General features: G+C 55.8%; 9 protein-coding genes across 9 annotated transcripts; 4 read left to right on the top strand and 5 right to left on the bottom strand.

Annotated features, from left to right (window-relative positions):
• Nucleotides 1-690: 690 nt before the first annotated feature.
• IUM83_03309 (phosphatidylinositol kinase) lies at nt 691-4968 on the top strand (the record flags this gene model as incomplete). The annotated part of the gene is made up of 3 exons (XM_067927300.1): nt 691-4398; nt 4475-4543; nt 4615-4968. 3 exons carry the CDS (start codon nt 691-693, stop codon nt 4966-4968), a joined length of 4131 nt encoding a protein of 1376 aa, XP_067791675.1.
• Nucleotides 4969-12010: 7042 nt separating this feature from the next.
• Nucleotides 12011-12919, bottom strand: IUM83_03310 (uncharacterized protein; the record flags this gene model as incomplete). The annotated part of the gene is made up of 1 exon (XM_067927301.1): nt 12011-12919. One exon carries the CDS (start codon nt 12917-12919, stop codon nt 12011-12013), a length of 909 nt encoding a protein of 302 aa, XP_067791841.1.
• Nucleotides 12920-13156: 237 nt separating this feature from the next.
• On the top strand, nt 13157-13387 carry IUM83_03311 (uncharacterized protein; the record flags this gene model as incomplete). Its single annotated transcript, XM_067927302.1, has 1 exon — nt 13157-13387. The coding sequence occupies one exon, from the start codon at nt 13157-13159 to the stop codon at nt 13385-13387; it is 231 nt and encodes a 76-aa protein (XP_067791840.1).
• Nucleotides 13388-13404: 17 nt separating this feature from the next.
• On the top strand, nt 13405-13671 carry IUM83_03312 (uncharacterized protein; the record flags this gene model as incomplete). Its single annotated transcript, XM_067927303.1, has 1 exon — nt 13405-13671. One exon carries the CDS (start codon nt 13405-13407, stop codon nt 13669-13671), a length of 267 nt encoding a protein of 88 aa, XP_067791838.1.
• Nucleotides 13672-13932: 261 nt separating this feature from the next.
• IUM83_03313 (uncharacterized protein) lies at nt 13933-14717 on the top strand (the record flags this gene model as incomplete). The annotated part of the gene is made up of 2 exons (XM_067927304.1): nt 13933-14248; nt 14419-14717. 2 exons carry the CDS (start codon nt 13933-13935, stop codon nt 14715-14717), a joined length of 615 nt encoding a protein of 204 aa, XP_067791867.1.
• Nucleotides 14718-15068: 351 nt separating this feature from the next.
• On the bottom strand, nt 15069-17866 carry IUM83_03314 (Retrovirus-related Pol Polyprotein; the record flags this gene model as incomplete). The annotated part of the gene is made up of 2 exons (XM_067927305.1): nt 15069-15682; nt 15772-17866. 2 exons carry the CDS (start codon nt 17864-17866, stop codon nt 15069-15071), a joined length of 2709 nt encoding a protein of 902 aa, XP_067791874.1.
• A 198-nt stretch (nt 17867-18064) lies between these two features.
• IUM83_03315 (uncharacterized protein) lies at nt 18065-18298 on the bottom strand (the record flags this gene model as incomplete). Its single annotated transcript, XM_067927306.1, has 1 exon — nt 18065-18298. The coding sequence occupies one exon, from the start codon at nt 18296-18298 to the stop codon at nt 18065-18067; it is 234 nt and encodes a 77-aa protein (XP_067791873.1).
• A 15-nt stretch (nt 18299-18313) lies between these two features.
• On the bottom strand, nt 18314-21286 carry IUM83_03316 (uncharacterized protein; the record flags this gene model as incomplete). Its single annotated transcript, XM_067927307.1, has 1 exon — nt 18314-21286. The coding sequence occupies one exon, from the start codon at nt 21284-21286 to the stop codon at nt 18314-18316; it is 2973 nt and encodes a 990-aa protein (XP_067791872.1).
• Nucleotides 21287-21703: 417 nt separating this feature from the next.
• On the bottom strand, nt 21704-23552 carry IUM83_03317 (uncharacterized protein; the record flags this gene model as incomplete). The annotated part of the gene is made up of 2 exons (XM_067927308.1): nt 21704-22234; nt 22323-23552. 2 exons carry the CDS (start codon nt 23550-23552, stop codon nt 21704-21706), a joined length of 1761 nt encoding a protein of 586 aa, XP_067791995.1.
• Nucleotides 23553-24905: the final 1353 nt, after the last annotated feature.

The following is a 24905-nucleotide window of genomic DNA, read 5'->3' on the forward strand; positions in this document are numbered from 1 at the left end:
AACAGAGTGGCCGTGCCACCGGCACGAAGCAATCGGGTCCGCGGCAGCGTATTCTGCAGGCACGGAGACCGACCCCGGTCGACAAAACCGCGATGACATCACGCAAGTCTTAGCGGTGAAGCTTAATCAATAGAATAAATTATCGACAGGTTTTCGAACGTGAACCCACGTTGCCGACGCCGAGCCACACACCGCGGCTCCGGCTTGCGTCGCGACTGAACCCCTCTCGTTTTCGCTAGCGGGCGCCGCACCGCAATGCGGCAGTAATGTGTTTTCACAGGCAGATGCAACGAATTAGCGCGCGGGGTAGGTGTATTATATTGGCAAAAGCTGGCGATTAGCTAAAACCACAGGATAGAGCCCTCGCATGCGGGAAAACGGCGGCGAGGGGAAGAAGGAAATATTCACGCGGGCCAAACAGCGGGTCCAGCCACACAGCGCGGCGGAAGAGAGCGAGCCTCCGCCCCGACCCAGCCAGCCAGCAGCAGCTACGCCCCAGGTGCAGAGCGGGTGTCTGCCATCGTCCATCGACCTCCGCGGCAAGCAGCGGCGAGTTCGCCTGCGACGGTATGGCCAATTCCCTCGGTTAACACCACCGTCCCTCCCTACCCGTTTAGGCTAGTGCTAACCTTATTGTGTCTTGTGCACCAACCTGCAAAAAACAAAACACAAAATCATCCGTCACTTTAGATGTTCAGCTTAAACCCGCGGCAGTCGATGCAGTCGGTGCTGCAGTCCAGCGGCAGCTCGGGCGGCAGCGCGTCGCGGCTCAGCATGGCGTCGTCGTCCTTCATCTCGGCGGCCTACAACAGCTACGAGAGCGGCGCCAGCTTCCGCAACGTGGACGCGTCGCTCGTGCCGAGCTTCGAGGCGCTGAACCCGTACGCCAAGGCCGGGCGCAGCATGACCGGGGGCGACGACAAGCGCTGGCAGCCCGTGCCCGACCTGGTCCACTCGAAGGAGTCGCTGTACTTCCGCTCGGCCGTGGGCAAGGTGCTCAAGACGGCCCACGAGGAGATCTCCCCCGCGGAGCTCGAGGTGCGCGCCAACACGCCCGAGTTCAAGGTGGAGGAGACGGACTGGATCGCGCACAACTCGAACCAGAAGAACCAGTTCGCGCTCATCACGCCGCTCAAGACGGTGGCCCGCATCCCGGCCAACCTCATCATCTCGGACGAGCCCATCTCGCTCACGCAGCCCATCGCCAACCACATGGGGGGCTACCTGCGCAAGAAGGGCGAGAAGAACAAGGCGCTCAAGAAGCGCTACATGGAGCTCAGCGGCAGCGTGCTGGCCTACTACAAGAAGAAGCCCGAGAAGAACGGCATCCCGCTCAGCAGGGACGAGAAGAAGACGCTCGAGAGGGGCCGCATCGACCTGGACAGAGTCTCCTCGCTGCAGCCCATGGAGTCCAAGGCCGAGCCCTACGGCATCCTGCTCGTGACCACGGCGCGCACGTGGGCCATCTGCGCCGACTCGGAGCCGGAGTACCAGCGCTGGCTCAAGGGGCTGTGTGACGTCGTCAAGTTTAGCGCCGTGCACGTGACGTACAAACGCATGTTCCAGCTGCAGGAAGTGAGCGCCAAGGCGATCACGGACGTGAGGATGGTGGTGACCACGGGCGACACCGTGGGCCAGATCGTGGAGCACATCTTCAACTGCTACGAACAGGCGCTGGACGCGGCGCCACTGAGGCCGTACAACCCGGCAGAGTACCGACTGAAGATCACGGGCTACCGCGACTACATGATCGACAGGTTCCGCGTGCTGAACGAGTACATGCACGTGCGCGAGTGTCTGCTGACCAAGAAGACGATCCGGCTGACGGTGATCCACGAGTCTGTGATCCAGGAGACGGCCATGATGAACTTGAGCATCGGTAGAGATCTGCCCGTCAGCACGGGATCGATGAACAACCTTGTGAACCAGTTCGCGGATATGTTTGATGGCGGCGAGCGAGCTACGTCGTTGCAGATGACGACGCTGGGTGATGAATGGGAGAGGCCGTCGTCGATTGGAAACCCGTCGCTGCCCAGTGGGATTATTCAGCAACCGTTTGCGATCCGCATTCGTCGTGTGCTGAACATTTCGCGGACCACGTGTGTGGGGAAGAGGTCTAGCGAAGAAGCTATTGTGACCCGAGTCCCGTTGACTAGCTCGAGCGTGATTGTCCGCATTGAGCTGTACGATGGAGGCCAACTCCTTGAAAATGCTGTGATCGACACGTCGGATGTTCGCTTGAAGGCGCAACGGAATGACTTGTTGTACGCCGAGTGGGAAGACCCGGTGTGGCACAAGTTCAACATCGATATTTGCAACGTGACGCGTACGATGCGAGTTCAGCTGACGGTTTTGGGCGTGAAGAAGATTGTTGGCAGCTCGGCTTCGAATATGGATGCGACTGAGGAAAAAATGCTGGTGACGGGTGTGAATGCGTTTGAGGTTGATGATACGCTCACGCAGGGCCAGCAGTATGTGCACATGTACAACAACTTGCACTCGTGCATCCAAGGCCCTGTGCCTCACGTGACACTGCCCAATGAGCCTATGATTCAGGTGGAGTTCTCCAAGTTCGATACTCCGATTAAGTTTGACTGGAACGATGATGATAGTTCGTCTGTGAGTGATCGCTCTCACCGACGTAGTATCGTCGCAACCAGCCGCTCTGTTATGCTGCGCAAGGAGGGGTGGCTGCAAAAAGTGGGCAACTTTTCATCCTTGACTCGTTGGCGTCGTCGTTGGTTTGTGGTTGACCAGAGCACTTGCACTCTTAGCTACGCTGACGATGAGAGTGCCCCTCGTAAGCTGATCACTCTGCGCAACTGTTCCGTTACGACTGCGGATGACATGAACCAGAAGTTCACGACAGCCCCTGTGAATAAGGGTACGCGCAAGCTTCGCCAGACTTGGTGCTTCAAAGTTCGTCCGATGGGTTCTTCGCGTGACTACATCATTTCTGCAGAAACGAAACAGGATCGCGAAGAGTGGATGCTTGCGATCCAAACCGTTGCAAAGGGCGACTCGAGCATTAATGATTTCGGCAGCGCGAATGGAAGCTTTGAGGAGTCTAGTACACCAGTTCCTGTCGTTGAAAGTCCCAACGGAGAGGAGAACAAAGATCAACTCGACGGCAAAAACATTTTGGAGAGTGTCGCTCAAGACCGGCGGGATTCAACGTCGCGCAGTAGCGGACACAGCTCGACTCAGCGTGAATCGGAGCTAAATGAACTGCGCAAGCTCATTTTGTTGGATCCACTGTATCGATTCAGTCCGTACCAGAAGGAGCAACTGTGGATGCACCGTGAAGAATTCATCGATATCCCTGCAGCCCTTCCTCGGATTCTTTCATGCGTTCACTGGGACGATCGGGATGAGTGCGAGGAGGCACTAAAGCTGCTTCCACGCTGGTCTGTCCCCGACCACCAAGCGGCTTACATCGAATTGTTGAACGGTGAATTCGCGAACGAAGGCGTCCGTACCTTCGCTGTAAAGAAGTTGGGTCAGATGGCTGACACGACCTTCAGCTACTTCTTGCCCCAACTCGTGCAAGCTATCAAATTTGAAAACCACCACGTTTCGCCCCTTGCAATGCTACTGATTGAGCGCGCCATCAAGAACCCGAACCAAATCGGTTTTGACCTCTTCTGGAGCATGAAGGTGGAGTCGCATAATGATCAGTACCGCGAGCGCTACGGAACGATCTTGAACGCGTACCTGGATGTATGCAGCTCGAAGATGCGTGCCATTCTGAAGCTGCAAGACAAACTCTTCTCGGAGGGCGGTATGCTCGAACGCATTTGCCAGAGTGTGAAGGCGAAGAAGAAGGACGGTGCAGCAGAGATGAAGCGAGCAATGCAACAAGGGTTGGAGGCGCTGAACGAGTTGCTGCCTGGCTCGTTCCAGCTGCCGCTTGATCCCCGTATCGAAGTGGGCAAGATCATCGTGAGCAAGTGCCGTGTGATGGATTCGGCAAAGAAGCCGTTGTGGTTGGTGTTTGAGAATGCCGAGGGGGGCGGTGATCCCGTGACGGTGATGTTCAAGGCTGGTGACGATGTTCGGCAAGATTGCCTGACGCTGCAATTGGTTCGTTTGATGGATGAAATGTGGCGAGACGAGGGTTTGGATCTCGCGATGGAACCGTACAAGTGTGTTGCCACGTCTCCGATGACGGGCATTATTCAGATAGTGCCCAACTCGGTCACGACTGCAGAAGTGCACAGGCGAGATGGTATGATGGGCACATTTAAGGATCCTAGTTTCTCAGACTGGATTCGTGCAAACAACCCCGATCCCAGAAGCCACAAGGCCGCTGTGGACTTGTTTGGTCGTTCGGCCGCTGGTTACTGCGTGGCGACGTGTGTTCTTGGTATCGGTGATCGCCACAATGATAACATCATGGTACGTGCCAAGTGTCCTCCTGCAATTCTGTAATTACATAGGGAGTACTAACCGCTTGGTGTTTTGTACTGTTCAGATTGAATCGTCGGGACGCTACTTCCACATTGATTTCGGCCACTTCCTTGGTCACTTGAAGTACTACAAGGTATGCATGCATTGCTATTGTTTTCTTTTCTTGGTTTGCGACTAAATTTTACTTGTTTGATTTTTTTCTAGTTGGGCATTCGTCGCGAACGTACACCTTTCGTCTTCACAAATGAAATGGCCTACGTGCTCGGTGGAGTCGAAGGAAAGGACTTTGCGAAGTTCGTCGACACAGCTTGCACGGCATACTGTGTGTTGCGAAGACACATGCACCTCCTGGTGTCACTGTTACTGTTGATGGTTCCAGCAGACATGCCGGAGCTGACGGGGCGTGATGACATCAACCACATCGTGACAACACTAGCACCGGAGGTATCGGACGAACGTGCTCGTGAGTCCTTTGAGCAGACTATCCATTTCTGCCTCGACAGTCGGTTCAAGCGTTTCGACAACTACCTGCACAACATTGCCCACGCGTTCGGATAAAGAGAAAGCGCGCCAATCCGGGTGCATTGAGACCTGGGGCTGGCAAGCGCGTGCAGATCGAAGAAATAAATAAATCGCAGCCAAGAGTGAGTACCCGCGCGAGGTTGCAGTTCGACGGGACTCGTCCGCCGACTTGTGCTCTTCGCACTCCGGGTGGAGAATAAAGAAAGCAACAGTACTCTTCGAAGACGGCAAAGGCTGCAGAAGTCCGTGGTTTGTTGCTACCAGATTCGTTTGGATGGGTTCGACGTAGCGTAGCTACAGTGTATTGTTAATATTCAAAGTCCACTTGCGGCAGTGTTGTCTATCCTACCAGTCTTTTGCCTTCAGAGGCGAGGCAATGGCAGTACTTCTACTTTTCGTCACTCACCTAAGTCGTAGTCGCTTGTTGGGCAATAAGCGCTGCACGCTGGGCGCGATCCGCCTTGAAAGCAGATTCGCAATCTCCACATCACCTCTAACTTCCGCTAGCTCACGAGCCGCGGAAATGTCAACCCCAGCACTCCTAGGCACAGCCGCCTCCACAACTTCAGTTTGGCCACTCGTAACAACCACCACCAATGCACCCCGAATGATACGCACTTCCATCTTGTTTAGTAGCACCTTTACAAGTTGGAGATGACGGCTCTTCGAAGCTCTATCGAATACCTCGATGCGCACAAGACCACCGTACATCACAAATGAAATGCTTTGAAGAAATTGCATTTCTCTTAACGTTAAGAGGTGCTCTCAGCTTGCAAATATGCTTTCTTCCTGTTAAGATCCAGCTACGTAATTTCAAATGTAAATATGCAGATTTCCTTCAACACGTCGTAATGTAGCGTGGGATGCAAATCGCGAATCATCTATTGACCCGACCACGTGAGCACTAGTGCTCATGTTGCGGGTGTGGTGTGGTGGGTAGCTTTAGCGAACAAACGTCGGAATGAGCGATCCTACTCTAACTAAATGGTGCGTTCGAGCTCGCCACAACCTACTGCCAACGACTGGTTGAGTGAGCTCGGTGCTCTTGGTTGGTCCTAGCACTACGGGAGCCATGTGTATATGTGCCACCGGAAGTTGCCATTACTCGCGTTCCGGAAACCCCTTCTTCAGCCAATTCGCCGAGAGAACTTCATGCGTTCCTTACTCGAGCTTTGATTCAGGAGAAGAGAGGCGTATACTTTACGAGGATCTTGTCCGAGTTTGTGGAACATGTACTCGATCTTTCTGTCACAGCTGTGAGTCTCGTTCACGGTAGAAACGGCCTCTTCAATCCAGTGAGTGATCATCTTGGTACTTTCCACTCTCTGAGAGATCTTCCACTGCAGAAACATCTTTTTAATTGCAGCTTTCAAAATCTGCACGATGGAAGTCAATCCGACGGGGATAATCTCATACACAAGACCCTTCTCGCTCACATACTCAATAACCTCTTCACAAGTGTGTGCGGAAGCTGCGAATCTGATCATTCAACGTGTTCGTCTTAGCGCGTGCTTCTTGCGCCTTGACCCCGCTCGCGTTTGAGCCACCTTGTAGCAGGAACTTCTTCATCGTGACCGCCAAAAACCGCTTTCTTAGTGCTAAGATATATCACTTTTTCAGAAAAATTTGGCCGATTTGGCGAAATGGCAATTTAGTTGTTTTAAGCATCTTATTTGTGAGGTGTGGTAGTGCTTTTTTTTTAGCAGCAGCCTGGCTCCATCCATCCATCGCTGCTGTTGTCCAAGGACGCTCAGATCCGAATTCGCACCATCATACGAAGATCCTTGTAGACTGCGCCATCGATGGTGGGAAGCGTGAGCAAGTCGTTCAGCAGGTGCACAACATCGGTGAGGCATTGGATGGCTGGCGGAAGCGAGGAACGGGGCGGTGGTGGCGACATTGATTGTGGGGTTGATAGTGACCCGCAGACTGCGCATTTCTAATGCAAGGCAAAACTTCAATCAAGCTTTATTCACGAAGCAGCCACAAACGTGCTCGGCAATGGATTTCCAAACATTGAACCTGATTATCTATTTAGAAGTGCAGATATCGGAGAATTGTTGCGAGTGAAGAGTATTATATGAAAAGAGCAATAATTCTCAAAAATGGCAAATGCTGTGTGACGATATTCGAAACACACTTTCGGCAAAATCGCATTTGCTTGTTCTCTCCTGAACAGCAGCCTTGTCTTTCATTTTTCATTTTGCAGCGGAACAACCTTTTCTTCGTTCTGAACCGCGTTTTTGTCCCGCAGCTGAAGCGCTCTACTGCATTTAAAAATGCATCAATACTCGTACGGTACTGTAATACCTGTACATCAATTTATTAGCCGGCCTAAATAGATCAATCACTCCGTTTTATTGACCTCGTTTTATTAAATCGACCTCGATTTATTATAACTGGAGAAGAGCACCAAGTGAAAACGCCAAAACGTTTCAAAAGCAAATACACTGTAAGGGAATTTGCCAATTTAGTGCACTTTTCAAAGGGCATCAGTCAAGGCGCGATAGCCGAAAGTCTACTGTGAGTTTCAGTGTGCAATATGCATGCCCAGACAGGTGTTTGTTTACTCTCTTTCACAGATTAATTCTGGTATGGAGAGGCTCTTATTGGGTAGTTTGGATGGACTGTAGTGAATGGCCTATTTCCTGCTGATTGCCAGTTTAGTGCTCCTTTTTATCTTAGTATTTGTATGAACCAGCATTTCTCAAACTGGGACAGTGTTTCTTTCGTTCAGTGGTTAGGTAACCTATAATACTCGATAAAAACGCAAACACATCAGTATTGAAAGGATATGTATCTTGGAAATAATTTGTCATTTCGACAGTGCTGACAGCTCAGTCGGTTAACGCCGCTGGCTTAATGAGGGCCCTACGGGGAGCATGGTTGTCGCGGGTTCGAGTCCCCTCGGACACGTTAATTCTCCGCACTGTTATAAAGGTATGATTATCTGCTCATCTGTCATCTTATCTCTTGACTAAACTTCAAACAGCGATTGCTCGGGTGCGCCCGGAGCATTTTCAACCTCCGTATGAACCGGTGTCAGTCGGGAATCTTTTTGCCGTGCCTTTCGAGGTTTTGCTTGTAGGTTCTCTAGTAGTTCACGGGTTAGCAATCGCCCACCAACTGTCGCTGTCTTCCGCTTCCTGCCTTTCGTGCGTGGTGGTGGGAGGACGAGAAGCTGTTGTTGGACGGTTTTCTTCACGTGAAGCCAAGCGGCTTGCTTAATCGACGCCGGCGCCGCTTCATAAAGCGCCTGTACCAGCCGCTACCAGCGCCAGTGCCGGTAGTCATCTCAGCGATCGTGCTGGCCTTGGCAATGATTTCCCCACGTTTGGCCGGCTTCCCGATAAGCTGTCGCCCCATTATCCACTCACAAAGGTTTTGCTCTGCCTCAGCTGTCAGGCGTGGTTGAGGGCCACGTCACTGAGACTCCATCGATTCGTCTTTCTTGCGCTTGCCTACCCACTTAATTAGCTTGCGGTAGAGTTTAGCTTGCTTTTGGTGTAGTCTCCGCGCTTCTTGGTCATGATTCTCGGGGCGAGGTCAATTTGGTAGTGATAGTCAAATAGTTAAGCTCATGCCACTAGTACTAACTGCAAAAGCAGACGAGACAAATCGGGTGGTCGAGAGTTAGCCAACAGGAGCTGTATACATAATGGCAGGTTTTACGGTTTCAAATATTTCATCCAGTAATATACCAGAGCTCGTAGGGTTTTGGCGTGATTGGTCGTTTCTATTAGTGCACTAATATGCTTCTAGTGCACTAAAGTGGCAGATTCCCTTACCGGCATTTGACCATCCATGATTCGTACTTGAATACGATTTATAGATAAAAATAATAATGCTCGTACGAGTTACAGTCCGAAGTGATAATTCAACGCACAATAAAAAATAGAGGTCGAGGTGGCGATCAGAGTGCAGATTACAGTGGCGTACTTCAGCAATTACAGCCAAAGCGGGTTAGCTGGGACACGTTGACGCCGCTGCAAATACCGGGCTTCGTCTGTACTGCATCCAAACATGAAGCTGCAGCACCCTCCAGTGTGGCGATATTTCGCGTTTACCATGGCCTCGCGTAGTGCCAAAATGTCACCTTGTGGGTTTCCACCTTCCTGATCAGTTTCACTTTTAGTTGGAAAAGATGTCATGTAAGCGTCTAGTTTAGTTGACACGCTTTCAAAACACTTATCACTGCGAATAGCAGCGTGATATTCGTTCAATGTCCAAGCAGAAGTAGAAAATTGCTCCACGCGAATGCGTCTTCCCGAAAATCTCTCGCGAACGTCGTCATAGAACTCCATCGAGCAAATAAAAGCTAGTCGACGGCGATCGCCATTCGTTTTGTCCAGGAACCACATAATACATTTCGACGCTAGCTGAGGGAAATCTTTGTCGTACCAGCCGTCGACTAGCAGCAAGTGCCGCTTCTCGTTCTCCTCCGATTTCAACACTTCGTCTGATGCTTCCTTCGTGACAGTGTGCGTTTTCCTTTCGCCACCGCTAAGACGCACACACCAAAACAGATCTTCCCAAAAGGCGTGAATCCATATTACGGTCCACTGGCTGGGGTCAAGTGTCGTCACGAACGCCATGGCAGTGCACGATTTACCCGTACCATATGGACCAACCACCATACTGAGATGACCTTCGTCGCACACTTGTTCTTGCAGAAATCGAAATTGGTCGTGAAATTCAGGTCGGCAGTAGAGCAGCAAACCTTGGTTGTTTAGCCCCGAGTGGCGCGTATCTGTTTCTTCAAGCTGGAAGTGCTGCTGACGTCTATCATAGTGGCGCTGCTCCCATGGTGTCGACTCCTCCCACACGCTGGCCTGAAGCGGCGGGACGATCAGTATTTGAATGGTTTCCTCGGGCGTAGACCCTTTGCAGATGCGACGGACATGCCAACTAGCATCGATTTCTGCGCCGCGAAGGATGGTTTGGATGTCGTCGGGAATCTCTCCGTTTTGCAACTGCTTCACGCGGGGATCGCTGGTTTTGAGCCACGAACCATTGATTTTTGCCGGATACAACTTCACATCGTCCGCTGGACACCGGATTCGTGGCTCTTTGGCGTATCGGTTCACTACGTCGACGAGCCCTTGTCGCAACCCAAAGATTCGCGAGTTCTCCTTGACTTCCGCCCCAATGATGCCATCACGCTGGCCCACAAGCACGCCAGTGAAGAACTTCATCGGCACCTCCGGCTGAAGCCGCTGGGTTTGGCGTCTTTCTTCGCCTGAAGTCTTCAAACGTGAGAACGCGTGGAATTGAGACCGACGAAGCAAACATTGGACACAGTACTTTTCGCCGATTGCTCTGTGTTGTTGAATCAGCGACGCGACAATTTTGTCATTAAACGTATGTTTGTATCCATGTTGCATTTTTCCGAAAATTTGGAACCCGAAGGCGTCCACAATTCGCCAAATAATTGCAATGCAGTATAGAATTGTAGAAGCGCTAGTAAGTACGACATCGTTGTGGAAAGTTTCCTGGAAACGCGGTTCTGGAACTCAGCATTGAACTTCATCTGAGGTCATTTCTTCCCTTCTCCTCGTCATTCTCGAATTTGTCGCGTTGGAAAGAAATGATGAAGCGGAAGTGGTTTCAGCTGCTGGGCAGTGGTGACAGGGAGTTGTCGCCCGAGACCCCTGTATACGTGGATACTGAAGACGTTGTTACATTCCGAAAGGCAGTGAAAGAGAAGTTCAAAGATAATCTTCTCGAAGGGATAGCTGCGTCCGACCTCCGAGTCTTCGCGAACAGTGTGGCGTTGGAGAACGGTGTGGCGTTGGATCCGCGGGATTCGTTGGGGGAATCGGGGAGAAGGATACGCTCATTGGGGTTGCGCCGAAGCAGCTTCAAGCGTATATTATACCGCGAGTCGAGTGGAATACCACACCTGAACCGTGCCCTCGGCTCCTCGTTGAAGATAAAGATCGACTGATTGAATTGCCACCATATTGCGTCGGTGGTACCGGAATTGGTCGTCCTAATCAGGCGCTGATCCTCTATCGTCGGCCACCTCTGGTGGAGCAATGGAGTGAGATAAACAGGTGTTCAATCCAAACGTATGCGCGTCTTTGGATTGTCGGCCCACCTGGAACGGGCAAGTCGTGCGCAGCGCTCGCCTTCGCTTGGTCACTTGATCCATTGCACTGGGATGTCCTTTGGATTCATTATTCGCGAATTGACGAGCATTTCAATCGTGTTTGGCTTCAGGGTAACGAGAAAGCGGTTTGCGTAGTGAATGATGAGACGATAGAACGCGATCTGGCAGCAATCTTGGATGCGACGTCGCAGACGAGGAAAACGATTGCATTACGTCAATTCATCTGCAGGCGGAAAGGCAGCACATCTCAAGTGCCTACGTTGGCATCAACAAGACAAAATCAAGCATCGACTAGTGTCGTGTACCTCCACCGTTCGGGTCGGCACGCTGAGACTGTTTGGAGAGAAGGGGCTTACACGGGGTCGAAGGTGACAGTGTAGGTCTGCTAGTAGAGGGTTGGATCGACGTAAACTTGAGTAAAGAGATACAAAAGCTTTCTTTGTTGTTGTTGTTCACTAGACAGGGAAGATTCACGACTGATTCTACAAGCCGAGGGTCGGCAAGGCCGCCCTCGACCCTAAGGTCAATACCTCTCCTTTTCGCTCCTCGGAGATGCAGGCGCACCCTTCGTCTTTAGGCACGACAATCCTTCCGCATTCACACCAAGTTCCGTTGATTCGCACGCGCGACACCCGTCCTCGAGGGGGATGGAGACGTCAGCAGACCTCTAAGAGTCCCACCTCACACGCGCACCGCGCCATCATTGCCTGTAGCAGCTCGGGTACCTCACAAATGGTACCCCCCGTGGGAAGTAGCCGTATTGGGGCTCCAGCCGACGCGCGAGTCCGTCACCCGGATGCCTGGCACGGGGTCGGTATACCCCGGCACGGGACATCCTCCCCGACGGCACGTTCGTCGTCCTCGCCGGACCTCCGGGTGGCGGGCGAGCTCGAGTCGCAGGCGAGAGGCCCGTTCTTCAGCAGCACACAGTTCGGCAGTGATCGCCGCGGGAGCACGCGGAGGAGCTTATTCATCGATAGTTACTTCGACGCCGTCTACGGCGTCCCCATATGTAGCACGATCATCTACAGCGCCACCGCTACGTAGGCGTTGCAAGCTCTCCGTCTCCGAACGTTCGCGTTCAGCAGCCCTCGCCCGCATGTCTTTGAGCCCGCGAATGATAATGCCGGTAGGCGAGAATTCGTCGGTGTCCTTCTGGTCATCGAAGCTACGCCAAATGTGAGTCACGACGCCTGCTGTCACGATCCGCACGGTCGCAGGAGGCCCGTACGGCGTCCAATCGAGGACGTAGTTCGCGGCATTCAGCGTTATCAGCGCGATAGTCACACCAACCGCGCCCAACAGGGCGGACTCGAGCAGATCGAACGCCGCCATCGGTGCGAAGAACGCCAGCGAGAGCACGAACTTGGTCACAAGCCACGCTACATGGAGACCTTCGAACGCCCTCCCGCGACTCTGAGCAGCAGCAGCGTGGGTAGCTTTCGCGTAGCACGCAACCGAGAGCGCCGTACTCAAGCCCAAATCGGGCAGGTACGCATAGAACGTAGAATAAGCGGCGAACCACCACTTGTGCAGCGTCCGCCCGTAGACCCCATAGTGTTCCTCCTCGTCTTCGAGTACGCGCACGGGCACCGCGAAGAGGGCTCCCCAGATAGTATAGACATACGCGGCGCCTCGCAGCTCTCGCACTTCGCGATTGAGCAACACCGCATTGTATTGGCACAGGCACGCATTCCACAGTGAGCCGTTCAGGCACGCGACGCGCCAGACTTGCGCGCCGAAGGCCCAACCGACGTTACGCAGCGGCGTAGAGATGACCCACGCGAACACGCAGCAGATACCATCACCACAGTACGCAGGAAGCAACTCGACAGGTGCATAGCGCTCCTGGAGACGAGCGAGAGCAGCATACATGTTGGCAATACTCGATCAAAGAGAGAATGAGAGGTACTTTCTCAGTTTGCCGTGCCAGTCGGAACGGAAATTGCCGTGGGAACGCACAGTCCTCGTCCCCAAAGGGGATCCGGCAAGGCGGATCCATCAATCCAGGGCACTTCAAGTCCAATCAGAGACAGGTTGCTGTCCATCAAGTCTTGCCTTTCCCGAAATGCAGTCATTCGCAGTTTTGCACCGAACCCCCCTTTGTTCGCCATGAGCGACACCAACGAAGACCTCGCCCGCAAGTTCAAGGCCTTCCTGGACCAGCAGGGGTCGCCAAGCTCGCCGGGCGGCACGCAGAAGTTGGAGCGTCTCGCACAGGAGGCGTTCTGGGCCGACATGCGCAAGATTCTCGCCGTGAACAAGGGCTCTAGGGGGATGGAGATTCTCGACAACGTCGCCGAAGCCCTGCTCAAGGACTCCGACCACGCCGCCAAGCGCTGACTGGGTCAGACATGATCCTGTCGGACCCGTCGACGCAGGAGACAGCGACAGAGGCGGCTTCGCATCCTTTCTTCGGTGGCAAGGTCAAGAAGCGCGCGGCGACCGGTCTCGTCCCGGCGAGATGCAAATCCAAGAAGAAGTCGCGCCCGTCGACCGAGACGCTCGAGCACCTGGACTTCGAGTTGCGTGCGGACACACCGAAGGACGTGATTCGCGACATCAAGGCCGTGTATCGCCACTCTCGGGCGCTCGGGCTCGAGCCGCACCAGCGAGCGTTCCCTTGAGAGCACCGGCACCTGTTTGACGACCCCCTCGCGTACCCGGACGTCTACATTGCGCACTGGCGCTTCTGGCATAGCTACAGGAAAGTGTTCTTCGACTGGGCGCTTCACGTGCCTCTCGTCGACAAGAACGCGCTGACGCCGAGGCGTAAGAAAAAGATGAACGCCGTTCGAGAGCGTCTTCGCCTCATCAGTCTCTGCATCGAGACATGAGGCTACTTTCGTTTTCTGCGGCGGCTGGAAGCGCCCGAAAACGGAGAGTTGATGTGGTGGGGTGGACCGACGGGCAAGGCTCCGCCAACCGGAGAAGTGATGACGTTCCCGCCCGTGCGAGGCCTGAGGTACCTGTTCAAGAAAGACAAGGCAGCGTACCTCCGGCGTATCAGGGACGCGACGAAGCCGTTCCAGATCGACTCGCCGCGGTTCCAGTCGCTGACAGAGATGCTCGTGCAGACTGGAGCGCTCGTCCCGACGTTCAAGCGTTCGCACCGCTTGAACGACAAAGCCCTGGCACGCGTGGTGATTGACATCACGTCACCGACGCCTGTGCCCAATCACTGGGCCCCGTCCCTCACTGAAGGTGCGCTGCGGCCCTTCTCGCCGACGAACGGATCGCTGAGCTGCGCGTCAAGATCGAGTCGCAGCTCGGGAATGGCAAGTTCAGGCCGATGAAGGTGAATCCGTACACCTCGAAGGAAGGCAGCCACGCGGGCGTAACCCCACCGTATCTTCCCGACGGATCGCCGGCAGCACTCGGCCCCGCTACCGCGGTCGACAACAGCAGCTCGAAGTTCCGCGAAGATTCGGACGAAGCCGTCGCCAAGATGGTGGCGGAAGCCGAGGCGAAGTCGAAGGCGAAGAAGGCGGACGAGCTGGAGTACATCACCAACGGAGACGAGGAGGGTGTTTCCAACGAAGAAGAGGATGGAGGCTCCAACGACGAAGATGAAGGGTCCGCGACGACGACGAGGAAGAGGAAGAAGATGAGTCGGACGAGGAGGAGGAGGAGACCGACGAGAGCAGTTTCGTGGAGAGTGAGAGAGAGATAGCCGATAGTCGTAATAGTTGCAGTCTCGAGTAGTTCGTCAAATTCTGAAGTAATAAATCTCCCTCTCAACCGCATTCGCTTGCTTCGTCTTAACCCTGCCTTCCTCGACTTAGAAGAATAGTAATTCATCGTACTAGTAGGTCGCGACCAAATGTCGCTCGAAAATAAATCCAAGGTCCAATCCAAAGAATAAAAAGAGAAAAGCAGAAGAGAGCGCTCGGACGAAACCAGAGTTCCGACCCCATAACTACACTGCAGGCACCAGTCCCACAGCGTTCCCGAGTCGCAGGCAGCGTGCCCCGACCATCACCAGACGGCAAGCACTTTGCTCACAGCCTTCACCGAGCCCCCCTTAGAAGAGCAGCTCGTCCTCATCCGCGATAGCGTTCGCATCTGAGAGCTGAACGCTCCGTCGCAGTTCGGGCCAGCCCTTCGCCGACCGTTGTTCGTCTTCGTACGCCTTGATGAGAGGCGCGAATTCAGGTAGCAAGGACGTAGTCGGCCGCCAGCACGTCTCGTAGGAAGCCGTAAACACCATGTACTGCTCCTGGCGTCCCTTCATGCGCTTGCCGATAATGGCCACGATAGGAGTAGTTACACCGGAGAATGCCGTCTCCTCTCCACCGAGCAAGAGGCGTTCCACGAACGAAGTGGAGGGCAGATCCTCCTCCGTAAGAGGACCAGCATCGTCAGCTCCAGGTTGGTGCTTCACTCCAGCAGGCACTTCTTTCGGAAAAGGGCGGCCCCAGCGCCCCTCAATCTTCTTCAGCCTGTTGACGTTCACAGGGACTACACGATCAGGGTGGTTAGGAATAGCGACCTTGTAGATGTTGTCACCTAGCTTGCCCACGATGCGGTAAGGGCCGTGCCAGGAGAACGCTAACTTTTTGGTCCTCTTCTCGCCACGGCGAGCACGGAAGTACTGATACACCAAGACGGCGTCGCCTTCCTGGAACTCCACGGCAACTGGGTCCTCGAGACAACGAGCGTGGCGGTCCTGCGCCTTCAGCAACTGCCGTTCAACCGTTCGCCGAGTGTCTCTTAGCGACAAGTACAGCCGTCGGCGTACTCCGCCACTTCATTGCTCCTCCATTCATTGCGCGTGTTCAGGAACGCGAGATCGAGAGGTACTACGGGGTCTCGCCCATACAAACTGAAAAAGGACGAGTCGCCCAGGGCCTTGTGGTACGAGGTGCGGTACGCAAAGAGCACCCTGGGCAAGTACAGGTCCCAGTCGCTCTGCGCCTCGCTTACAAACATCCTCAGCATTCCAATCAAAGTGCCATTGAAGCGTTCAACCAGACCCTGGGTCTGAGGGTGGTACGCGCCGCCAAAACGTTTCTTGATTCCCAATGTTTCGTAAAAGGACTTGGCCAACTCAGAGATGAAGTTCGAGCCTCTGTCACTCAAAAGGCGTTCCGGCACACCATGCCGCGAGAGCACCTCATCAATCATAATGTTCACAAAAGTGATCGTGTCCAGAGCTTCTACAGGGAATGCTTCCACCCATCGAGTGAAGTAATCAGCAAACACCAGGATGTACTTGTTTCCTCTCGGAGTCGTGACCAGAGGACCGATCGCATCAACCACAAGTAGGGAGAACGGGCCAGAGAGATCTTGGACAGGCATTCTCTGCATAAGACCGTTCCTCCAGGGGCGGTAGCCCTTGCCACTTCCACACACCGTGCATGCCCGCACGCATTCGGCGACGTCGCGCTTCCGCCCGTGCCAGTACGCGTGTTTGCGCGCCTTATCCATCGTCTTTGACTGTCCGACATGGGCAGCGAAGACGCCGGCATGACAGTAGTGGAGCACAGTCTCGACGAACGGTAGCGGGATCACAGGTACGGCGATAGAGCGGGCGTGTCCCGCGCGTGCCTTCAAGTGCACTCGACGCATGAGCATACCGTTCCGGACTACGTAGTGAGGAGATATTAGCAACACCTTTGCTCGCAGCTGAGGGTCCAAAGCCAGAGCGCCGCACTCAAGGAACGCAATGACGGCTTGGATCCACGGCGTGCGCTTCTGCTCCTCCACGAAGCGTTCGCGGTCGAGGCCGAAGACGTCCACTGACGACGTAGCAGGACGCTCGCTGACGACTTCGTCTTCGTAATCAAATTCCTCATCGTCCGGCTCGGCGACGGCGTCCGGTTCGGGTCCAGCTTCGACGGGTTCACCACCGGCGTCTCCAGCGACAACGGCACGGGTTTCGTCGGGTACTTGGGGAGCAGGGGGCTCCCCGACTGCGTCGAGAGCCTCTCTCGCGGTGCGAAGAGCTTCATCCAGAACACGGGAGGGCTTGGGATGCCGCGACAGACGGGTACGAGGCAGCGGGACTGAGTCGGGCCCCTCCCCGACTGCGCCGAGACCGTCATCTCCAGGCTCCGAGTCCTCGTTCAGCAGGTCGGCCATCGAAAGAGCGCAGATCGTCTGGGAGTACAGTCTGGATAGTCCGTCGACGTGACCCACGGCCGTTCCAGGCTTATGGTACACCTTGAACCGCAATTGAGACAGTTCCATCGCCCACCGCGCCAGCTTAGCGTTGCTGGTACGGTTCCCTTCATTGAACACCCAGGTGAGTGCCTTGTGGTCCGTATAGAGATCAAATTCGTTCCGATCCAGGTAACACCTGAATTTGCACGTTACCCACACAATTTCCCAACACTCAATCTCTGAAGTGCCGTCCTGCTTGTTGATCCAGTTGCGCTCTGAGCCGACGAGTAGCTTGCTCGCGTATGCGACCACACGCTCACGGCCGTCCACAGTTTGCATCAAGCAGGCCCCCACCGCGAGGTGGGAGGAGTCGACATAGAGTTTGAAGCGTTTAGAGAAATCAGGGTAGACAAGGATCGGCGGTTCGACGAGGCGCCTTTTCAATTGCAGGAATGCAGCCTCGCAGTCGTCGATCCACACAAACTCCACGCTAATCGCCTTCAGGCGTTCAATAGGGGCCGAAATGGCATCGTAACCAGGAATATAGCGTCTGAAGTAGCTCGTGAGACCCAAAAAAGCTCGAACAGTGTGCAAGTCGGGCGGCCTGGCCACGTTCATCACCGCCTTGACCTTCTCCGGGTTTGGCAAGATACCGGACGGCGTGATAATGTGTCCAAAGAACGCCACTTGGTCCCTTCCCCACTTGCACTTCTTCATCTTCAGTTTGAACCCGGCCGCTCGGAAGCGTTCCAACACTTGCGTTAAGCGTATCAGGTGAGTAGGGAAATCCGTAGAGAAAACTACGCAATCATCGAGGTACACCAGGCAGGTGCGCCATTTTAGGTCAACCAAAACGTTCTCCATGAGACGCTCGAAAGCGGGCACAGCGTTACAGAGCCCGAAGGGCATTACCAACTATTCAAACAGCACGTACTTGCACGTAAACGCTGTTTTCTCCACGCTCCCGGCAGCCATCGGAACGTTCCAATAGCCGGAAGCAATGTCCATGGTAGAGAAGAGTTTAGCGTCCTTCAGCACATCGAGGATGTCTTCGATGAGTGGCATCGGGTAGCAGTCCTTGGTGGTCACGGCGTTAAGCCGTCGGTAATCAATGCAGAAGCGTATCCCTCCGTCGGGCTTGTTTATCATAAGCACGGGGCTGGCTCAAGGACTCGTAGACGGTCGGATCAGCCCCAGCTCCAGGTACTGCTGTATCTCGGACTCCATCACATCACCCTCAGCATGGGAGACGCGGTACGGCGGCTGTTGGATCGGCGGGTTCGTACCCGTGTCGATCGAGAACTCCAAGAGGTGCGTGCGCCCAGGCTTGAGAGACGTCTCGACGAACATGGCACGGAACGTGTCGAGTAAGCCCTTCATCAGGCCTTGTTGCTCCTTACCCAGCTTGGAGTCGGAGAAGTCCGGCCCCAGCTCGGCCCCCTTAGAGTCCTTCAGGCCCGGCATCGGGTCGCGCGCAACCGGATACTCGGCGACAGCCGCACCGATCACAGCGTCGACCCACCTCGAGTGGTCATTTGGAGACACCGATTTCGAGGAGCCAGACGGGTTCGCGGTGGACCTCGATGCGTCCACCGACGCAAACGCCGACTTGGGTACGAACGTAGCGACCGCTAACGCAGTCCCCTTCTTAATGACAAGCTCCTCGGTCGAGGCATTGCATACCTCGACGATAGCCTTGCCCTTCCGTATCGAGCAAAGCGTTCGGGCGACCCTCACGTTCTCTTCCAACTCAGGGAGTCCCTCAATCAACACCGTTGCGTTCTCCTGAGCCTTGCCCATGATGTCCGCGGCCACTAGCGCTTGGCCGCATGGACAAAGACGCACCGTTGAAGCGATGCGAGAGACATATGTCTCTTCGACGCGAGGAGCACCCAGTGGGAACACTTCGCCCGAGTCCTTCAAGGCCATAGTCTTCTCGTCCAAGTCGATCACGGCGCGGAACGCCTTAAGCGAGTCCGTGCCGAGGATCGCATCCACGTGCAGGTGGTCGACCACGACGAACGGCCTCCGCTTCTCCAACGACCCCAAGCGCAGCGGTAAGTCGATCTCACCCTTGACGCGCAACTTGTGACCCGACACGGCGTTGCGACTGCCGTGATAAGACCGCAGAGGCGCGTCCTTGAGTCCAAGGCGTGTCAAAACGCGCGATTCCACTAGGCTGGCGATGGCACCCGAGTCGATGAGCAGTTCGGCCGGGAGATCCTCGATGTAACCAACGGAGACGGCATCGACACCTCCCACCGAGCAAATTTCACGCTCGCCCGCAGGCACGGGGTCGTCTTCGCTGGAGACACCAGCGTCGGCGTCCTCGACCCCGACTAGGCCGGGTTTCCGAAGCCGTATTTCCCCATCGGGGTCTCGGACGGAGCACAGGTAGTGGCTGATGTCGTCACCGTCCTTGGTCAACGACGGGTTGCTCCCGATCGCTTCGGAGCGTCTACAAAATAGAGAAGTACAGTCGTAGTGCACCTCGCGACGGGAACGGTGTCGTCGAAAGAGAACGTCGCTGGCGGCACGCTGACATTCGTACAGTTGTTGCCTGTCGGCACGCTTGGTGCGCATCAGGGGCGACTCGGACTCGTACCGGTCGAGTATTTGAGCGGTCACAGCGGTCATCACGCTGTCGCCGAGTACCCCAGCGGCAGCAATGACTAGTTCGCGGGCACGGGGCTCGCGTTCAGCTTCAGATAGAGTTACAAGCTCAACAGGTCGACACTCCCCAGACGGCAGGTAGGCCGCCGACTTCCGACACGAGCGGCAGCGAGGTTCAGCACGCGCCTCGTCCTCGAGGACCATCTGATAGACCACGGTCCGCACCAACGCACGCCATCGCGAGGGCAGGTTAGAACAGTTCTCCTCTTCGGACGGCTCGTCCTCGATGGGGACGGCGAACGTCACGCAGATGTTCCTTCTCACCACCTTCTCGTCTGTGGCTACGGGCTCGTGGGGCTCGCGTTTCTTCGGCAACGCAAGGATCTCGTCGCCAATGAAGTCGTTCCCTCCTCCGACATCTCTTGCGTCAGAGTCGCCCTGCATCAACGAGCTGATAGGCGGCAACTTCTTCTCGCGCTTCTTCTCACGGAAGTCACGGTTGGCACGCCTGGCTTCCTCGGACGCGGCAAGCGTCCTCCGGTACCAGTCGATCCAATACTCGGGCGTGGACAGCACTCCGGGCGACGACTCACGCGTTCTCTCCAGGGTCGCCACCGGTAGATTCAGCAAGGCGCTCAGCTCCTCCAGCGTGAGCTCCTTCTGTTTGGCGGCGTTCTGAGATCGCTTCTTCAGCAGCTCCACCTCATCCAGAGGGATCAAGCGTTCCTCTAGTTCTTTGTCGTACTCTTCTTTTTCTTCTTTCGCGTCCAGGGTGCGACCGTCGGTCAACGCATCCAGCTCCTCAGGCGTGAACAGTCTCTTGTATGGAGGCGCCATGTCGTCCTCTCTGCCCTGACCAGCTTGGGCGACGGTCTTCAGTCCCTCACCGTCGTTCTCATTGTTCACCGCTTCGGAGGGCTCATTCGTCACGGACCCTACGCGCTCCAAGTGAGCCAATTCCGCGTCCTCATTCAGCGTCCTGAGAGCGGCCCTTGCCTGCCCTTGCTGTGTCTTTAAGTGCGGTTGGTTGTGCTCCCTTGAGCGGTCCGAGTGAGCCGTACCGGCTGGGTCCTCCTCCGTGTCTGACTCGCTGTCAGCGTTCCCGACGACGTCGCCCTCCGGCGTCGTCTTCTCGACGGTCACGGCCGATTTATCCGGCGTCCTCGTGACGTCTTCCTTCCGTTCCTCGCAGGGCGGCATAAAGTCCACCCGCTCCACCCTCAGTTCGGGTTCCTGCGAGCGTTCCACGAGCGCAAAACGCATGACGCTCTCGTACAAAGTATTCGTAGTAGTTTCCTTGACGCGGCTATTGGCGTCTTCCTCAAAGTCGTTCTCGTCAGCGTTCGACTGACGCTGGCCTTCTCTGGTTCCAGCACGCTCCGCACCCTGGGGAGCTTCGGTAGTCACAGTAGATTCACAAGCACGCTCCACACCCTGGGGAGCTTCCGTAGTAATAGTTGGTTCGTTCTCAGGCTCCATCATTAGAGCAACTTCCATAGCAGCAATTGTAAGTCCCGGCCCCATCCTCGGAGCGGATTCCGTTGTCGTCAATGTAGCAATCTCGTTCTTCGGCTCCCCCCGTCGAGGAGCGTACGTAATTCGTTCAGGTGGCCCGGGGCGTTCACACAGAACGGATCCCGCAGCAGTCGCAGTAGCCTCAGCTAATCCAGGTCGTTCTCGGAGCGGGGCTCCGGGCGCCACCGCCTCACGCGCGGGGCGTTCCAGGCCCGCCGACCTCCTCACTGTCGTAGTATCAGTTTCTGTCGTAGTTTGGTTCACATCGTAGTCGTAGTTCGGCACGGTCCTTATCACACCCACAGTCTCAGTCCTTCGGCGAGCTTCGCCGGTTCGCCGGGTAGCTGCACGCGGGGTACGCCACCCAGTGTCTGTCCACGGGCGAGAGGAAGGAGCGACACTCTCCTCTCCTCCCTCATGCCCCCTTCATTGATGAGCAGGCGGCGTTCCCGGAGCGGCGGCGGCAGTTCGCGCCGGCGCCATCATCTGCTGGAACGATTTCATCACCGGGCAGTCCGCAGCGTAGTGGTCTGTCTGGCCACAGCCGAAGCACGGACGCATGTTTCCACCGCCACCTTGACGTCGGAACTGCCCTTGCCCACCGCCGTTGTTGCCTTGGTTCTTCGGCGGAGCTTCGCACTCAGCGGTAGCGTGTCCTTGCTGCTTGCAGTTCCCGCAGGTGAACCGCTGTCGACGACAGTTGATCCGGCTGTAGCCAAGCATATGGCACCGGCCACACACAGTGCATCCGTCTTGAGTGTACATGTTCGGTCCTTGGCGGATGCCCTTCACGGGCATGAACAGCACTGTCGGCACCGTAGCTGGCAGGACGTTCTGCACGGGAGGTTGAGCAACGGGTTGGTTCTCGTACGCCGCCGCAGCGTAGCTGGGACGCCTCGGGGACCGCGGAGCACGCGCCAGTTCGGCCTGTTGCTGAATGATCAGGTTCTGGTTTTGCTGGAGCATCACCATCATTTCCTTCAGAGTCGAGTCCTCGGACTTCTTTTCGGGACTTATCGTCCGCGAAGTTCGCGTCATCTTCGACGGGGATATGCATTCCTCGCTGCAACAGGATGAGCACTGCCTGTTGGATGGTACTCGCCATGGCGAACGACAGCGCCGCCTTCCATTCACGGTTCCTCAGTCCCGACAAGAAGTACTGGTACCTCATCGACGGGTCGAAGCACTGGGCCTCATCGCACAGACTCTTCACCAAGTCACCCCATACTTCGGCAGACATGCCGAGGGAACGCTTCGTCGTCTTGAGGCGTTCTATCTGTTGTAGAGGGCTAAGACAAATGAACTGGTTGTGGAACCGGACACGCAGCGTTTCGAAGCTGTCGATCTTGGAGTACATCCACCACTCTTCAGCAGGCTTGCCTTTCAGGCACTCACGGAACGCGCTAATGCGCAGCTGCTTCTCCAGTCCAGCCGTGGCACGAACGAAGGAATCCCAAAACAACTTGGCCTTGTCCACCGTGGCATTGTCCAAGTGGAACGGCTGTATCATCCTGCCACCGTTCTTGATGTGCGATGGCATTCCCCCGTAGTAGTTGGTCGAAGCGCAAGGATTCGATGGCATGGGAGCCCCTTGGTTCACCGAAGCCAGAGTACCGTAGACGGGCTGAGGCACGGCCGTGTTCGCGGCAGGCACGCCGCCCGTCAGCGTCGAAGTCGAGGCACCCATGAACTGCATCCCCACCGGCGACACGCCGTAACCATATCCGGCGGCGGAAGGCATTCCCTCGAGCGAGATGCCGTCATAGGACGCGATGGCAGATCGGAGGCGCGGAGTCGAAGCAGGCGCCGGACTCGCACACGGAGTCGGCGTAGGAACAGTATTCGTCGTCGAAGGCGTGTAGTTCCACGCAGCAGCGTTCGGCAGGACCGGAGGCACCGTTCCAGGGGCCGCCGTCCACGCAGTAGCAGACGGTTGAGCGGGCGGGACGACCAAGGGCACCCCCTGACCACTTGCAGCGTTCGAAGGCACTGTCCCCGCAGGAGGGATTGCCGATCCAGACGACGTAGTCGGGACGGGTCCGGCGGGTACGCTTCCGGATAGGGAAATGAACCCACCTCCGGGGGCTTGATGCACCGCCGCGCTCGACACTCCAGTCGTTCTCGTACCAGCGATCGAAGTGTTCACGGGCCCCGGGCCCACGTTGGCCCAGGACTGGCCGGCCGTTTGGGCCGCATGCTGGCTGGTTATCGCCACGGCCCGCGCCACGATGTCTCGGGCGGCTCTCAGACCCTCTGGGGTCGTGATGTCCGGCAGGGTCGGACGCGAAGGGTCGGTCGTCGCGGCACTCGGCGCCGCAGGTGCCGAGGACGTGACTGGCGCCGGGGTCGTCACGGGCGCCACCATCGTAGTGGGCACGGCCACGCCCGGCTGCCCTCCTTGGGCAGCATCCGTCGGGCGTAGATTCGTCGCCGCTTGGTCACCTTCAGCAGACCCGGCCGAGTGAAAGCCTTCACTCGCCGAGTCCTGCTGCTCGCGGGGATCGCATTTAGTCATGGTCAGCTGAAGCGGCCGATCCACGGAGTCGTTTCAGAGGAGCGTAAAGAGCGTTCCCACTTGTCTCAGGCGAAGTCCGCGTTGAAGTTCGTCGTCCAGACGAAGTACTCTACCACTTGCACCGTGCAAGCCCTTCTCCAGTTATCAGCGTACCCTGCTTCTCTACCAAATGTCGTGTACCTCCACCGTTCGAGTCGGCACGCTGAGACTGTTTGGAGAGGAGGGGCTTACACAGGGTCGAAGGGGACAGTGTAGGTCTGCTAGTAGAGGGTTGGAACGACGTAAACTTGAGTAAAGAGATACAAAAGCTTTCTATGTTGTTGCTATTCACTAGACAGGGAAGATTCACGACTGATTCTACAAGCCGAGGGTCGGCAAGGCCGCCCTCGACCCTAAGGTCAATACCTCTCCTTTTCGCTCCTCGGAGATGCAGGCGCACCCTTCGTCTTTAGGCACGACAATCCTTCCGCATTCACACCAAGTTCCGTTGATTCGCACGCGCGACACCCGTCCTCGAGGGGGATGGAGACGTCAGCAGACCTCTAAGAGTCCCACCTCACACGCGCACCGCGCCATCATTGCCTGTAGCAGTTCGAGTACCTCACAAATGGTACCCCCCCCGTGGGAAGTAGCCGTATTGGGGCTCCAGCCGACGCGCGAGTCCGTCGCCCGGATCGCTGGCACGGGGTCGGTATACCCCGGCACGGGACACTAGTGTGTGTTTGCTCGATGGTTTCAGTTGGAAAACGATATCGTCCAGACCTTTACCACCCCATTCCGACGAACGTGGATGTGGAACTTGGGGAGGTACAAGCGAGCGAATTGCATTACGCCACGCAGGCAGTGGGTCGCCCGCTTCATCCAGTACATACACAGATGCGTTTTAAGGTGACGTCATGGTGCTTTGATGATTACAAGAAGGCAATCCTGAACGACGACTTCTTCCGCAACGTAGTGGCCATGCTTCCACCATATCCAACACAATCTGATCCAGAAAAGGAAGCGACGGAGCGAATCAAGTTGTTGCGAGAGAAGTACTTTGTGGCCGGTGGAAGCGCTAGACTCATGTTTGATGTTACGACAGCGATGGCGATTGAAATACTCAAAAGAGCA

Source organism: Phytophthora cinnamomi (genome assembly GCF_018691715.1).
Source record: "Phytophthora cinnamomi strain GKB4 chromosome Unknown Contig38, whole genome shotgun sequence".
NCBI lineage: Eukaryota > Oomycota > Peronosporomycetes > Peronosporales > Peronosporaceae > Phytophthora > Phytophthora cinnamomi.